The sequence below is a fragment of the Narcine bancroftii genome, chromosome 7, assembly GCF_036971445.1.
Source record: "Narcine bancroftii isolate sNarBan1 chromosome 7, sNarBan1.hap1, whole genome shotgun sequence".
Classification (NCBI taxonomy): domain Eukaryota; kingdom Metazoa; phylum Chordata; class Chondrichthyes; order Torpediniformes; family Narcinidae; genus Narcine; species Narcine bancroftii.
Window position 1 is genome coordinate 27,290,238 of NC_091475.1, and position 14,375 is coordinate 27,304,612.

At 38.0% G+C, this 14,375-nt stretch overlaps 1 protein-coding gene across 7 annotated transcripts in view; it reads right to left on the reverse strand.

Moving 5' to 3' along the window:
- Positions 1 to 2,027: 2,027 nt before the first annotated feature.
- Positions 2,028 to 14,375, reverse strand: part of LOC138738639 (solute carrier family 22 member 15-like) — a 58,753-nt gene continuing 46,405 nt past the window's right edge. For 3 of the 7 annotated variants that reach the window (XM_069889243.1, XM_069889241.1, XM_069889238.1), the window contains 2 exons: positions 5,935 to 6,123; positions 2,028 to 3,613 (listed from right to left, as the gene is read on the reverse strand). In XM_069889243.1, coding sequence (XP_069745344.1) covers positions 3,533 to 3,613; positions 5,935 to 6,123 — 270 coding nt within the window. In that variant the 3' untranslated portion in view covers positions 2,028 to 3,532. Of the gene's footprint in view, positions 3,614 to 5,934; positions 6,124 to 6,405; positions 7,647 to 14,375 lie in introns of those variants that run through there. The other 4 variants (XM_069889239.1, XM_069889242.1, XR_011341640.1 and 1 more) reach the window with 4 other exon arrangements.

The window sequence follows — 14,375 nt, forward strand, 5'->3', positions numbered from 1 at the left end:
ATTTTCAACAACATCTGCATGTTTTCTCTTTTTTCAACATATGTAATGTTAAACTTTTTCTTATTAAAATAAATGCTTAATAATAGTTTTGGTTAAACTCTTTCCAGAAGAAGCATTAACAAATGAGAAATAAAATATTCAATAAATAATATTTCTCTATAGCATTTAAACTCCTTTTAAATGTATTTTTTTTCACAAGCCAACAAGTCAAATACAGCTCTAATACATATTTGATATGATCTTGCGGGCCAAATATAATTATATCACAGGCCAAATTTAGCCCACGGGCCTGAGTTTGACATATGTGTTCTAAATAATTAATGGCCAAAATAAAATGCCCAAGACATGAAACCTAGTAAACTTCTATTTCAAATTCCAACAAAAGTATATATTCAAATTTGCAGCCAGATGGCACTTGTGGAGAGAATGAGACAGGTTATTTCTTAATTGCTTCGTTGAATGTGTATATACAGCTCAGACCAATTTACATCTCTCAAATTTGGAAATAGAGGTATTATACACAGTCAACCCACCTGACCGACAGTAAGGCACAATGCATCTGCTCCTTGGAGCAGTTACTTCGGAATTTAAAATAAATTTGCTGCATACTTCCACTACAACATCAAAAGGAATATAAATAAAATAGCAGCAGACTTGGGCAGGTCATGGCTGCAATTTGATAGAGGCCTTTGGTTGAGGTGGAGCTGCCCAAAATGTAGTGACTGATAGGTATTTCAAGAGGTAATTAATTGGCAGAAATACTTGGTTTTTATACTCCAGTATGTCCAATTTCACCACAATTTCAGATGCACCAGTTCTACTCTATTGTCAGCTTCAAATAGGAGGTAAAGACCAATGTCTAATAAAACTCCAAAAAGGAGAAACAAAACTCTTGGCCAATCATCCGCATTCCATGGAGGGATGGGCAGAAGGAATCTAGTTTGCTGAGTTTTTTTGTAGCCCAGGTGCCAAAGGGCAAAGGACCCAACTGATGGAAGGAAGCCTTTAATTGTGAATAACTGGCATCTAAAAAGACTTGTAAAAGCAGCTGCAAGTCCAGTTGACCACACAAATAATGGACTCAGTAGAATTTTGCCATTATCTATGGCAAGTTCACAATTTATGGGTTCATTACCAAATGTGGACATTAGTGCTCTTGGCTTTGTTGTGCAATTATCAAACACAACCAAATGCAAAAATATTTAATGATTATCTAGAAAGTATGCAGGATCAGCAGACCCAACCATCTGCAGATTCTACCAGACCTACAACTTCTTAAGATCAAATTCAGCCAAAGAATTTTTTCAGCTAATTCACGGCACAAATTTTATGAAACAAAAAATATTCAAAATGATCAATTTTACATTAATGGTTCACAATGTTTATTTTCAAGAGATCTAGATGAATAAGACGTGTATACACAATGTGCATAAAGCATCATAATCTCACAGCCTAGTTTCTATTCCAAATATATTTTGAAATTTCACAGGATGCTTTCCCACAATATAATCTGTATACATAATGCAAACAACGATTAGAAGTAAGTTGTCAGGCAGTTTCGTACTTCTATTATGAATTCAGTTTATTTTCTTAAAGGAAATGGTCCATTATTATTTTAGAAGGATCAAAAAAATATTTTGTGAACTCACATTCAAACTAAGACATTGCAATCTGGTATAAAACCCTTCTTGATTGACAAGATTAGCAGAGCCAGAGTCCAGTCTATCATGGAGGCAAGTCCATGCAGTGCACAGGATCAAAAAAATTGATGGGTTTCATTGACATAGACAGGGAATATGCATGACAACAAATAAAAGCACTTGATCCAGTTCACCAACAAATTTCACTTTAGATGGCCATGAAGTAAAAATTTTGACAAAATTCTGAGGAGTGTCATCTGTTTCTGTTTGAGCAGTTCTGAAACACACTTCCTTAGCTGTTACTTCGAGATTTTATAAGCACTTAATTATAGTTAACCAGTTCTATCATATTTTTTTCTTAGTGAAGGAAGAACAGTAACACTAAAGTTTGGTAAAAATGAACTGCTTTAATTGTAAAATGCTTTGCAGTGCATGTTTTAACATCCATTATAAATTGTTACAGGTTGGTACTAGCTACCGAAGAGACAATTTATGCATTTGTTTAGGCACAAAGTTCAGCAAGTATCATCTTTAACAAGGCATATATATTGCTGGTTTATTTTCCTTGTCAAAGATGATACTCACTCAATTTGACATTTGGTTTTCAGGGACTTTAGAAACACCATGTCAAAGATATATATATATATTTTTTTAAAATGTCATCAATCATTTCTGGCTCTCCACAAGAAGAGTTAACATTACTTTCCATTTTAACTGATTTTTTTTTAAACATTAAGAAAATATTTCTTTTTGGTCCATGCAAATATAAACTGGGAATTACATTTGGGAAATTTTTGTCTTAAATTAATAAATTACTTGATTAGTATTAATTAAACTCTAAAAGCATCAAGTCCACAATTCGAAATTCAAACCACACACACACATATTGAGCTTATACCAATGAAATTCATTTCATGAAACTGGCCTGGGTGATCTTAACCCAAATCTTTAATGGACCGGAAACCTAAATTATCAGCAATTGAACATTATCTGGCTCTAGAATCGATTATAAAGATTAGTTATTGAATACAGTGGAGGAGGGAGGTAGGGAGTGGAGAAGAAGGGGAAGGAGGGAGAAATCATTCAAATTCACTGCAAGGAGCATTGCAAAACCACATCATGCCCAATAATAGTTTTTATGCTTGTGCAAGATAATCAAAAGAATGTTTCATTTTCAGTACCAGCCCCTTAAATCAGCACTCCTTCCTCCCCAGGTAAAATACCCATTATCATCATCTTAAAGCAGGTGAAAAGGCCAAGACTCACATTCCCACCAAATAAACAGAATACCCCAATTAACTTTGAGAACTCCCAAGGCAGTCACCAAAAGTAATATTTCAAAAATATATAGTATCTAATTGTATTTTAGATGCACTAAATATCTCACATGCAATGTATAACTTTAAAGTCCAGTGATTTGTGATGTAGTTCAAACGTAGAGGACCTTCACTGGATCCCACTGGTGCTTTAGCAATCTGACTCTTGAAAGCTAGAAAAGGATTTTTTTTGTTACTTAAATGTACCTCAGCCCCAATGGCCAGTTTTGCTTATGTACTCAAGACTTGAATTTGTGGTAGAACCATCTTCTTGGTCAGAGGTAAACACTTCAAGTTGACGAAGCTGGAAATCAATAAATATAATAAAATATCCCCAAATGCTTCCTATAAAACACCAAATTGATGATCAGAAGCAAAAGTAACAGAACATTAAAGCAAATTCACTTATTAAATATGGCACTAAGAGAAACATTAACATTAAACCCTGTGAACATCCAGAACATTGTAGAACCCACGGCATCCAATTAGCACTCCATATTTCACTACACGTGGGTAGAAATTTAAATCCATAAACTGTAAAGTGCCTTCTCATTAAAGTGCAGAATTTTCTTTGTGTTACTGGATCAAAGCTGTTCCTTCATTGGCAAAATCCAACTCACTCTCGCTGCTTACGCTTTCCGCATGATCCACACTTGCCTGAGAAATAAAAATGTACAAATTGAAGTTAGGTGGAGGGAAAAAGTGACCAGCTATCTTGACTTCTATTTCAGTCAAGATGCAACAAATCTGGGTTTGATTTTACACAATGAGCAGGGCAAATGACGATCAACACCAATTAGGATACAGAGGCAAATGGATCAGATAAAGGAACTTGCTATGCTCATTTCTGTGGATTGGATGCAATTCAGTGCTGAAGATTTATGTACATTGCATCAACCCATGATAATTACCCTGCATGTTTCATACAGAATCTGTATTAAAGAATGTATTTTTACCATTACAATCTTTTCTTCAATTATTATTCCCTATATCGTCTTGTCAAATTGTTCCTTTACCATTCCTCGTTTTCACATTTATATTTTTCCCCATCTCTCCAAATTTTGCTTTTCAATGTCATTGTTCAGAATAAACACATGACACCATCAACAATTTGTTTACATTTGTTACACTTACAGTTATTTTGATTGTTTACACTGTGTACAGTTTTTTTTTGCACTACCAACTAGTGGTAATTCTGCCGCACCCACAGGAAAAAGGAATCTCAGGCTTGTACTTGATGTTATCTATGCATTCGGACAATAAATCTGAACAATAGATTACGACTCCATCATACTTGCATGTGCTGGTTTTTAAAATCAAGAATTTGCTTCATTTTAATCAATCACTGAGTCCTTCATTCTAAGTCAGAGGCTGCCATTTCTATCGCTATAAACTAGAGCAACTGAAGTTAGTTATTTCTATCAGTTGAAATATTCACCAGTTGCTTGAAGGATTTCCAGATCAATTGGAAGTTCATTCTGCATTAGTTCCAATTATTGGCCAACACGGTGTCAAAAATAGTGCTTTATAAATTTTTAAGCTGTGAATGTGCGTGAAGATTGATTTCATCTTTTGAACAACTAATTTCAACTACATGCACTTGCATTTTATAAACTGTAGGTATCGATACCACACATCATAATCCAAATGGTCAATTTGATTATCTAAATGATTAAAAACAATGTTCCAATTGAAAATAAACTGAGTTTCTAGCTCCAATGACTGTTTTTGGCAACCAGCTGCAATGCCTATTAATATCACATTATATAGTGAGATAAAATCAGGAACATGAGCCAAATATGTACTGGAGCTGTGCGTGTAAGAGGACGGATTACAAGGTGTTGGTAAAGTGAGCGCCTTTCTCCATCCATTATCTTCTGTCTTTGCCATCTCCTTCCCCAGCATTCTCCTATACCTTAAGCCCAAAACATTGGTTATTTATTTTTACATTTGCTACATTAAGGACACTGTTTGACCTACTGAGCTTCTCCAGCATTTTGGGTTTTTACTTCAACCACGGCGTCAACAGAATTTTGTGATTTACTACCTTAGTAAAGCGTGCAGTTGGATCAAGATGAAAATGTTACCATTTGTTATCTAGCCATATTAGGTTTCTTGTTGATCACAATTACATCATACCAGAAAAATCTCACATCTTTCAGAATGATTTTATAACAAGGAAATACATTTTTAGTTTGGATTTGAGATTCCTGAAACTAATTACTTTTTCTATTAGCTCAATCTAAAATGGTTAACTAGTGAGTCCTGGATTGAGCAACTCCAATCATCTTTCAGCTTGCTCCAATGTGCTGATCCCTGTTGAAATGATCTTCCTCATAACCAATATGACCAGAGCAGTACCAGCAAAATTAAAAAAAAAACAGGGAATGACAAGGAAAATTTCACCAGGAATGTGGTGGTTAATTTACTTTCACGTGATCTATCGAGATCATTGACTGAAGAGGGTGCACAAAATCACTGAGGACTTCTTTCATCCTTCACACACATCTTTCAGCTGCTCCCGTCAGGGAAGAAATGAAGAAGTATCACCAAGCTGAGGAACTGCTTCTTTCCACAGGCAGTGAGAATACTGAACAACCAAAGGAACTGCTTACACTAACCAACTGAGACTCTCACATTCATCAAACAATATTTATTTATTGGTATATATAAATTCTTGTCTCTTATATGTATTGTTTGTCTATGTGTGTCATGTCTGGTTGTGTGTCTGTTTTGCACCAAGAAGAGAACGTTGTTTCTCAGTGTTGTACTTGTGCAATCAGATGACAATAAACTTGACTTGAAGTGCATTTAGTTGATGTCTTTACTTATAGCATCAAAACATACTTCACATTGTAGCTTTTGCACTGAGATTTCAGATATGACCAAGCTTGTTCAAGTAGAATTGCTCTCAGATTTGCTTGACTTTTAAAGAACAGATCAAAGAGATCCAGGAATACATCCCATCAGTAACGCACCTTTCCATGTACCTGTGACTGCTGCGAAATGACAATTTCTCCATGCTTGTGATGCATAATGCCATAAAGGTCAGAGATCTTCTCTGGAACAGGATTATTCAGTGTTTCAGGCAGGAACAAAGTAAGGACTCCTGCCAGCAGCCCAGCAATTCCAAAAAGCACAAAATGCAATGATGAGTGAATGGATTTCTGTCAATGAATATTTAAAACAAATGATGAACCATCAATAAATACTGAGCCAAAGATGCAGATAAATCTAGGTATTACATTGAGCAGCCCAACAGAAACAAAACCATTCTGCAAAACTTTTTAAATTGCACACACGGAACCTGGAGCAAGAAACATTTCCTGGAGGAACTCAGCGAATCCACAGAAAGGCTTGGGTCTTGAACCGTCCTGATGCAAAATGTCAACCCTTCCATTGCTCCCACTGATGCTGCTCGACCCACTGAGTTCCTCCAGCAGAGTGCTTTTTGCCATCTTTAAATTGTAGTTTTCTTCCACCAGCCCATGTAAAGGAGGGAAGACCCATTTTACTCACAGTGGAACACCTTTCAACACGCTTTTAGAGGGCAATATAAAGATTCCAAAATTGATATTCTAAAAATCCTTAGAAGATTATACAATAAACAAGAACATGAAGAACAATGTGGACCCCATCCTCATTCTGGACATCGAAGCACAAACTAGAGCCATCATTTTTTTTGCAGTCACAATGTTCCTCTGCTCACTGATCTTAAAAATACAAAGAATTTCATGAAGTAATATCACCCAAAATGGGGAAAAAAACCTCATGAAATCAAGACCAAGTGAAACCTGGTCTTGATTCAAACAAGGATTCAATATATCTAATTGAAAGGTCCGTCAAACAGGTCCAAGTACAGTTCAGAGTTGACACTATGGATCACTCATGACCTGGAAAGATTTTCCAAATCTCAAGTCACTTCCATACACACTAGAGAATAGAAAAACAAATGAAATTTAAGTGAAATAGTAGAATTTGAGGCAAAATTGCCACTTCATTTATTGCAGGAAATGTGAAACAATTTCCTGTCAAAAAATCTATAAATCTCCAGAGCAACTATTGCATTCTATTGGATAAGCATTAACCATATAACCATTTACGGAGCGGAAACAGGCCATGTTGGCCTTTCGAGTCCGCACCGGTTCACTGATTTTGTGCGCCCTCTTCAGGCATTGGTGATTTTAAGTGTAGTGTTTGAATAATGAAATATCAGTCTTGCCCATAATACCCATTGCATAATACCAAAAGACAATTCAAGTGAATAATTTATTCTTTTAAATCTGGGTGGGCACAATTTTAATATGGTCAACAGCAGGCAAAAATTTGCAGAGAACTCAATTTCATGAATGTTCAGAATAACAGAAGTGGATTACAATCAGATTAGATAAATTGTAGGAGAAACCACGGGCTTAGTTTCTTTACCTCTTACTCCTAATGCTAGAAATGGAACTCCAATCCATTGTATTTGAGAGCAAATTTTAAATAAAGGTTTAATTTAAAAAAAATGACCAGATAGAAGTCGCTACATTCCTCTTAAGCTTCTGTTTTATTTTGTGGGAAATAGTAAAAGTAATGTTAATTTAATCAACCTTTCACCAATACAGCAACCTAGTGTTATGCCATATGCTTTCCCTGTCCACCAATTATGAAGATCAATGTTTCCCTTTTGTTTCAGTTGAATGCACCCCTGTAATATATAAATGAAGGAGAGGGTCAATTTTTATTTTGTTTTTAAAAAAGATTTAGAACATACAGCATGGTAACAGGTCATTTCGTCCCACAATCCCGTGCTGCCCAATTAATCTGCAAACCCTGGAACATTTTGAAGGGTGGGAGAAAACTGGAGCCCCCAGGAAAAACCCACACAGACATGGGTAGAACATACAGACTCCTTTATAGCGTGGGATTTAAACCACAGCCCCGGTCACTGGCACTGTGACAGTATTGAGCTAACCATTAGATCACTGCTTTCTTTTGGTTTTCAATAAGCAAATTAACATAGCTGCCAACTGTCACATTGAATTAATCATTTAAAACTGCGCTGGCATCCCTTAATCACCATCTCAAGAATATGGCAAGAATTGGTATTACTGAGAAAATGCTCAAATCATTTCAGAGACCTGCAGCAATGCAGCATCTCAAAAGGTTTCTTCAGGAACAACTTTTCCGTTCAAAAGGAAAGGATAACGGTGTTCGGTATTAATTTTTATTTTCTAATTGTCCAAAGGTATACACGTATTCATGTGCTTGAATTTCTGATGTCAATAAGTAAAACTATTCAGTGACTCAAAATGAAAATAAAGGCAAATCAGGTGGCTAATTATTTTGGAACCTTCTTCCCCCACCCCCCAATCAGCTAATGCAAAATAAAACTACTTGCCCAGATTTTATCAGTAGCAAAGGAATGGAATTTCCTACTGATCTTAGAAATAGCCAGCCACAATGATTAGTGTGTTCTGGATCACAACCTTTGGCTTCAGTTTGCCATGTTCTACAGGTTATTTGGAGTGTTCTGCAACAGAGCAGCAGATGATTAACCAATCAAATTTACAAAAGTCATAGGTTTTCTGTTAATGAAATATGGAGATCAAATCGTATCATACTCAAGTAACAATGATCAAACTAAATAAATTTTCATAAACTCAGGTGACTTGGAGGTCAACAAGATTATGAGGTTGTGGATAGGATGGACAGCCAGCATCCTTTCCTGGGGTGAGACCAGCAAACACCACAGGATATCAGTACAAGGTAAGGAGAGGAAAGTTTAGGGGAGATGTGAGGGCAAGGGTTTTTTTGCACAGGGAGAACAGGGTGCCTGGAAGGCAATGCCAGGGGTGGCGGCTGTTAGAAAAGTGAGGTAGGGATGGTTTAGTTTGTTGAGTAGATTTATATAGGTCATGGGGCAAAGTGCCTGTAATGTGCTGGTAATTCTCTATGCAGATATCACATTGAAGTTCTGGACCTTGCAACTGTCTGTCATTACAATGTAGTCTTAGTTCACTGTTGTATTATATCATTTCTCTCAGGAGGTAGCTCATGTTGCCCAAGGCAGCCATTCTGAATAGGGGCCTACACTCCACCACCCCTCCCTCACTCTCCCCACCCAAGGCCGCAGCACATTAGAGTAAAAGCCTCGTTTTCTTTTCCCCCACATAACAAATATTTTTATGTTTTTTTTTATTTAGTCAGTACAAGTATAGAAGAAATCAAAACTTGACTGCTTCACAGGGAATGTGTCCCATATACTTTGAGAAGTCATGAGGAGGGAGGGTGGAATAGCTGAAAAAGGTCAAGAATGGCTAGCCTAAGGTACTGCATACTAGACATTTAAAAAAAAATACCTGTAAATTGGAACAAGGATGCTTGGTATTTTACCCAGTCACTTGACTAGCAGACAAATACTTTTGTTCAAAATTCCAGAAGCAATTGCAGCACATTTCTTCCTGACAACCACATTAGAATGTGCAGTTTGTGAAATGGGGGAAGAATGCAAAGCAGCTTTAAGGCGACGTCGATTAAGCAAGTGGACAAAAAAATTGGCTGATGCACAATAACTGATAAATACAAAGAAAGTTAGCCATCTTGTCAGGAAAAAGAGAAAAGCAGCTTATTATTTGGTAAGTGTGGATATGCAAAGAGATTTGCAAATTGTATGTAGACTGGAAGTGCTGTGCACTAGTGATGGAGGAAATGAATGCTAGACATGGTCATGATCTGATACTTTAGTCGCATGAACATCACTGAGGCTTTGCTTGCATGAGGGCTGATTATTTGCTCAGGAGTTGTGAATAAAACATTGAGTGATGATCTGCAAACTGACTTGCGATGGAAGGGTGGTAGTTATGCAATAGCTGCTTAATTTGGCTGATGACTCCAACCTTGGGAAGCCCTGTAATGATGTTCTGGGGCTTGGAAGATTGACCTCTGACAAATGATCATGGGAAGAGGGTACGAGTTCGGGAGCGAGGACCTGTTGCCAAAATTGGAGAGACCAGACATGGAATAGTGCATGCTGTTTTGACCCCTGATCCAGGGAACAACATATTCGGTTACAGCCTTTCCCTGGATTACAAACACCTGACTCAAACACCTGGCCATAGGAACAAGCTGATGCATATACATACATTTTATCCTATGAAAGGCAGCATCAAACTCTGCTTTTAGAGATTGTTTTTTCTTAGCAAATATATGTTCTCTGGAAGCCATTAATATCATGTCGGTATGGTTACCAGTGATATTTTTTGTCCATAGAGACAGAGCACAAAACAGGATTAGTCCCATTTCCCGGTGTTTGGTCCATATTCTTCCAAATCTTTCTTGTCTGCATCAGTCCAAATGCATTTTAAAAATTGTATTTGTACCCACTTCTCTTCTTCTGAGAGCTCATTCCACAAACCGTTCACTCTAATTTTGCCTTTGTGTCCCTTAAATCTCTTCCCTCTCACCATTAACTTCTACTCTCCATAGACCTAGAATCGTCTACCCTGGGAAAGACCGAGTATTCACCTTATCTATGCCCCTCTATGTACGTCCAGAAGATCACTCTCGACCTCCTAAGGTTCAGGGCAAAAGTCCTAACCTGTCTCATCTCTTCTTATAACTCAAACCCTCAAGTAAAATCAGCCTCTTCTGTACCTTTTCTGACATGGACGAATTGCAATGAAGATTCACCAAATATGTAGAGGGACAGAAGCATGATGAGAGATTAGGTCAACTAGGATTGTAGAGTTTATAAGTATGAAAGGGACCCAACTGAAACAGATGTTCTTGGGGTTAAATCCATCGGAAGCACAAGAGTATAATTTCCCAGTATTCTCCACAGAATCTAGAACATGGTGACTCAGGTTACAATGCAAGGTGTCTAGGAATGGAGAAAATAAATGATTAATTTAGAGAGATATAAACCTCTGGAATTTTCTACCACAGAAGGCTATGGAGGCCATGTTACTGAACACATTTTGAGGAGGCAGATACATTTCTAGATGCAAAAAGGAAAGGATGTGGGGAGAGAGAGCAAGAATTTCTCATGGAGTTAAATAAACACAATTGCATAAATGGCTTATGATCTGAGCAGTGCTTTTCTGTTTACATTTTCCATTCCAATATTATCTTGAAAGCTTGGCAAAATTAACATACTTTGCAAACTGGCCACAAGAACTGCTCTCTAGAATTCCTCAGAATGCAAGTTACTGAATTCATCAAGTCATAAAGGTATGGATATGCAAGATTTATTTAAAAGCTCAATGTTACAATTTACTGGGTGCAATTTCAACTTTTAAAAAATCCACTTCTGGTTGATATCGACGAGTTTCTGGCAGTTCCAGCATGATGCTACCCAATATAGACACTTAATGACCAAAATTTCTGACACGAGTATGATTGGTCAGTAGGTGAGGCAGATAAATCAATTTTTGCAAGGAAACATTGTATATTTTAAAGCTTTTGACTTCATACCAGAATTGCCAGTTAAGTAAACTTGGCTCATTATTGTGTTCTTTTAACAATCTCAGAGATTCTTACAAGGTTCAAGCTTGGTAATCAAGAAAATTAAAATCTGCCCTATCAAGCTTTCATCTTGGAGATCTTTGCGTGATTGGAGTGTCTTTCTCTCTGATATAATAGAAAAAAAACTTCTATTTTAAGCACAGAGGATGTTTTCAACATTAGATCTATACAAAAGAAAGTGTTACAGCAACTTGTGGAACAAACCCATTCTGGCAAAAAAAAAATCAACGATCAAATTTAAAACATGTCAAAGTGAGGTCCACCCCACTTATTTCATGTTTTACAGACTTACACAAACTGAGGAACAGGATTCATTAATAGAGTATAAATGCAAAATTATTAAAGTTTCTGTTCTAAACTGAACCAATCTGTGTCAATGGTTCATCACTACTTGTGAAGATGTAATGGGGGGTCATATTATACTGACTGCTTGCTGTTGGCTATGGCTGTAGAGATACTCCACCCTATTGGTATAACAGATGGAGATGCTTTCCCACTGGCCAGTTTAGTGGTGGTTATAGTCTGTTAATAAAAGCCCAGTATTAGTATAACACTTGTCTGGTCCATGTCTATGGCATATCAATTTTATTAACAGATTCTAAATCAAGGATTCTTCCCTGAAACCTGGAAGACTCGAGATATATCAAGAGGCCACCCATTCTGGAGAAATTTTTCACCACTGGCTCCAGTGTTTTGAAGCATATATGCGAGTGAACAATGTTGTGCAAGATGCAGCAAAAATGGACCATCTTGTGGATCTCTTCAGAGAAGTACCCTACTCCATGGTTAGGGAGACAGCTGTCTACCAGAATCTCCTCAGAACCCATTATGTTATGCCACAAAACACTTTGTTCGCAAGATATCAGCTTCACACTCGAAGACAACAAGCCGGAGAGAGCGAAGATGCTTTTGCGCTCATCCTAAAAGGGCTATCCAGAGCCAGTGTTTGCGCTACTGTCATGGCTGAAGCCCACCGAGAATCTTTGATGCTGGACGCATTCATAAGCGGATTGGAATTGGGGTACATCAAGAAACATTTACTGGAGACCCTGGGCCTAACCTTTAATGCTGCTCTACAACAAGCGAAGACCCTTAGGGCTGCACTACAAAGTGCTGAAGCGGCACCCCCAAGGCCCGTCCGCAGCGATGATCCACTGCTGACCGCCACTAAACCGTAGCATAAAAGCCGCTACAGAAGATGCTACTTCTACGGTTTGGCACTACACATTCTCTCTCAGTGTCCCACACGGCAAACCAATTGTGCCAAATGCAGAAAGCGAGGACAATGGGCAGTCCTTGCCTAGCTCACGCTGCGAGTTGAAGAGTAAGAAGTGCTCAAGCATTAATAAGCAGGGGTGCCATCGCAAGACTTCTGTGTTGACCTGGAGAGCCAACGATTCATCTAGTTCTTCCTCCTCTTCGAAAATCGTAATTAGATCGTCACCATGGGGAGACCCCGTTTTGGCGTCCATGACGATTAATCAAGATGAACCCCATGACCTGAAACATTCCACGATGAAGGTGGAGGTAAACTGGAGCCTATTGACTGTTTGTTCGATTTGGGCAGTACTGATAGCTATGTTCACCCTACGACCGATAACGCCCTGAATCTTACCTTGTATCCGTCCAAGCGTAAAATTTCTATGGCTTGTTCTGGACTAAAATGAGACGTTACAAGTTGCTGTAAAATAACCCTGAAGGTACAGGAAAATTAATATACAGATTTCAAATTGCACGTGCTCCCCAGTCTGTGTGCTCCGATGATTTTAGGATTAGATTTCCAATGCCAAATGAAAAGCATCACATTGGCATTTAAAAGCCCATTACCATTGATCACAGTACCCCAAGAGACTGTTTGCAGGTTATCAACTCTAAAGATTAAACTTCCTCATCTTTTTACCAATCTAACCCTGGATTGTAAGCCTATACCTAACAAAGAGTAGGCACTGTAGCAAAGAGGACAGACTTTTTATTAAGAGCGAGATTAGACATTTATTGAGAGGAAAAAAAAAATCATTGAACCCAGTACAAGTCCCTTGTACGCGCAAGTTGTAGTCGTCAAAAATGGCATGAAAGATAGAATGGTCATGGGCTACAGCCAAACTATAAACAGGTTTATGCAACTAGATTCTTATCCTCTGCCTCGTATCTCAGATATGGTATACCAGATTGCACAAAACAAAATATATCACACAATTGATCGGAAATAAGCTCATCAGGTGCCTATTCACAAAGATGAAAGGCTGTTTATCGCTTTTGAAGCAGATGGAAAACTTTTTCAGTATAAAAGAGTTCCTTTTGGAGTGACTAATGGTGTATCTGTTTTCCAAAGAGAAATGGATAAGTTAGTCGAAGCTCACAACTTGCAAGCCACCTACCCGTATCTGGACAATGTCACTGCATGTGGTAAGGACTTAAATGATCATGATTGGAACTTACAAAAATGTCTCTAGGTCATCAAGCATCTGCACTTAACCCTTAACAACGACAAGTGTGTTTACCGCACTAAACGCCTGGCTATACTCGGCTACGAAGTGAGTAAAGGGGATATCAGCCCAGACCCAGAGAGAATGAGACCTCTCATGGATCTACCCCCACCTCAAGCGTTGCCTAGGCTTTTTCTCCTATTATGCTCATTGGGAGCCCAATTACGCAGATAAAGCGCGGCCACTGTTTAAAACTACTAGTTTTCCCCTGTCTGAAGAAGTCCTCTGTGCTTTTAAAAACATTGACAATGTCAGCTATTGATGAGGATTTACCATTCCAAGTGGAATCTGATGCGTCAGATTGGGCCTTAGCAGCTAAGCTAAATCAAACTGGTAGACCTGCGACCTTTTTCTTTCGGACATTACATGGTCCGAAGGTCAGGCAATCCTCTACTGAAAAGGAAGCGCGAGCTATTGTAGAATCC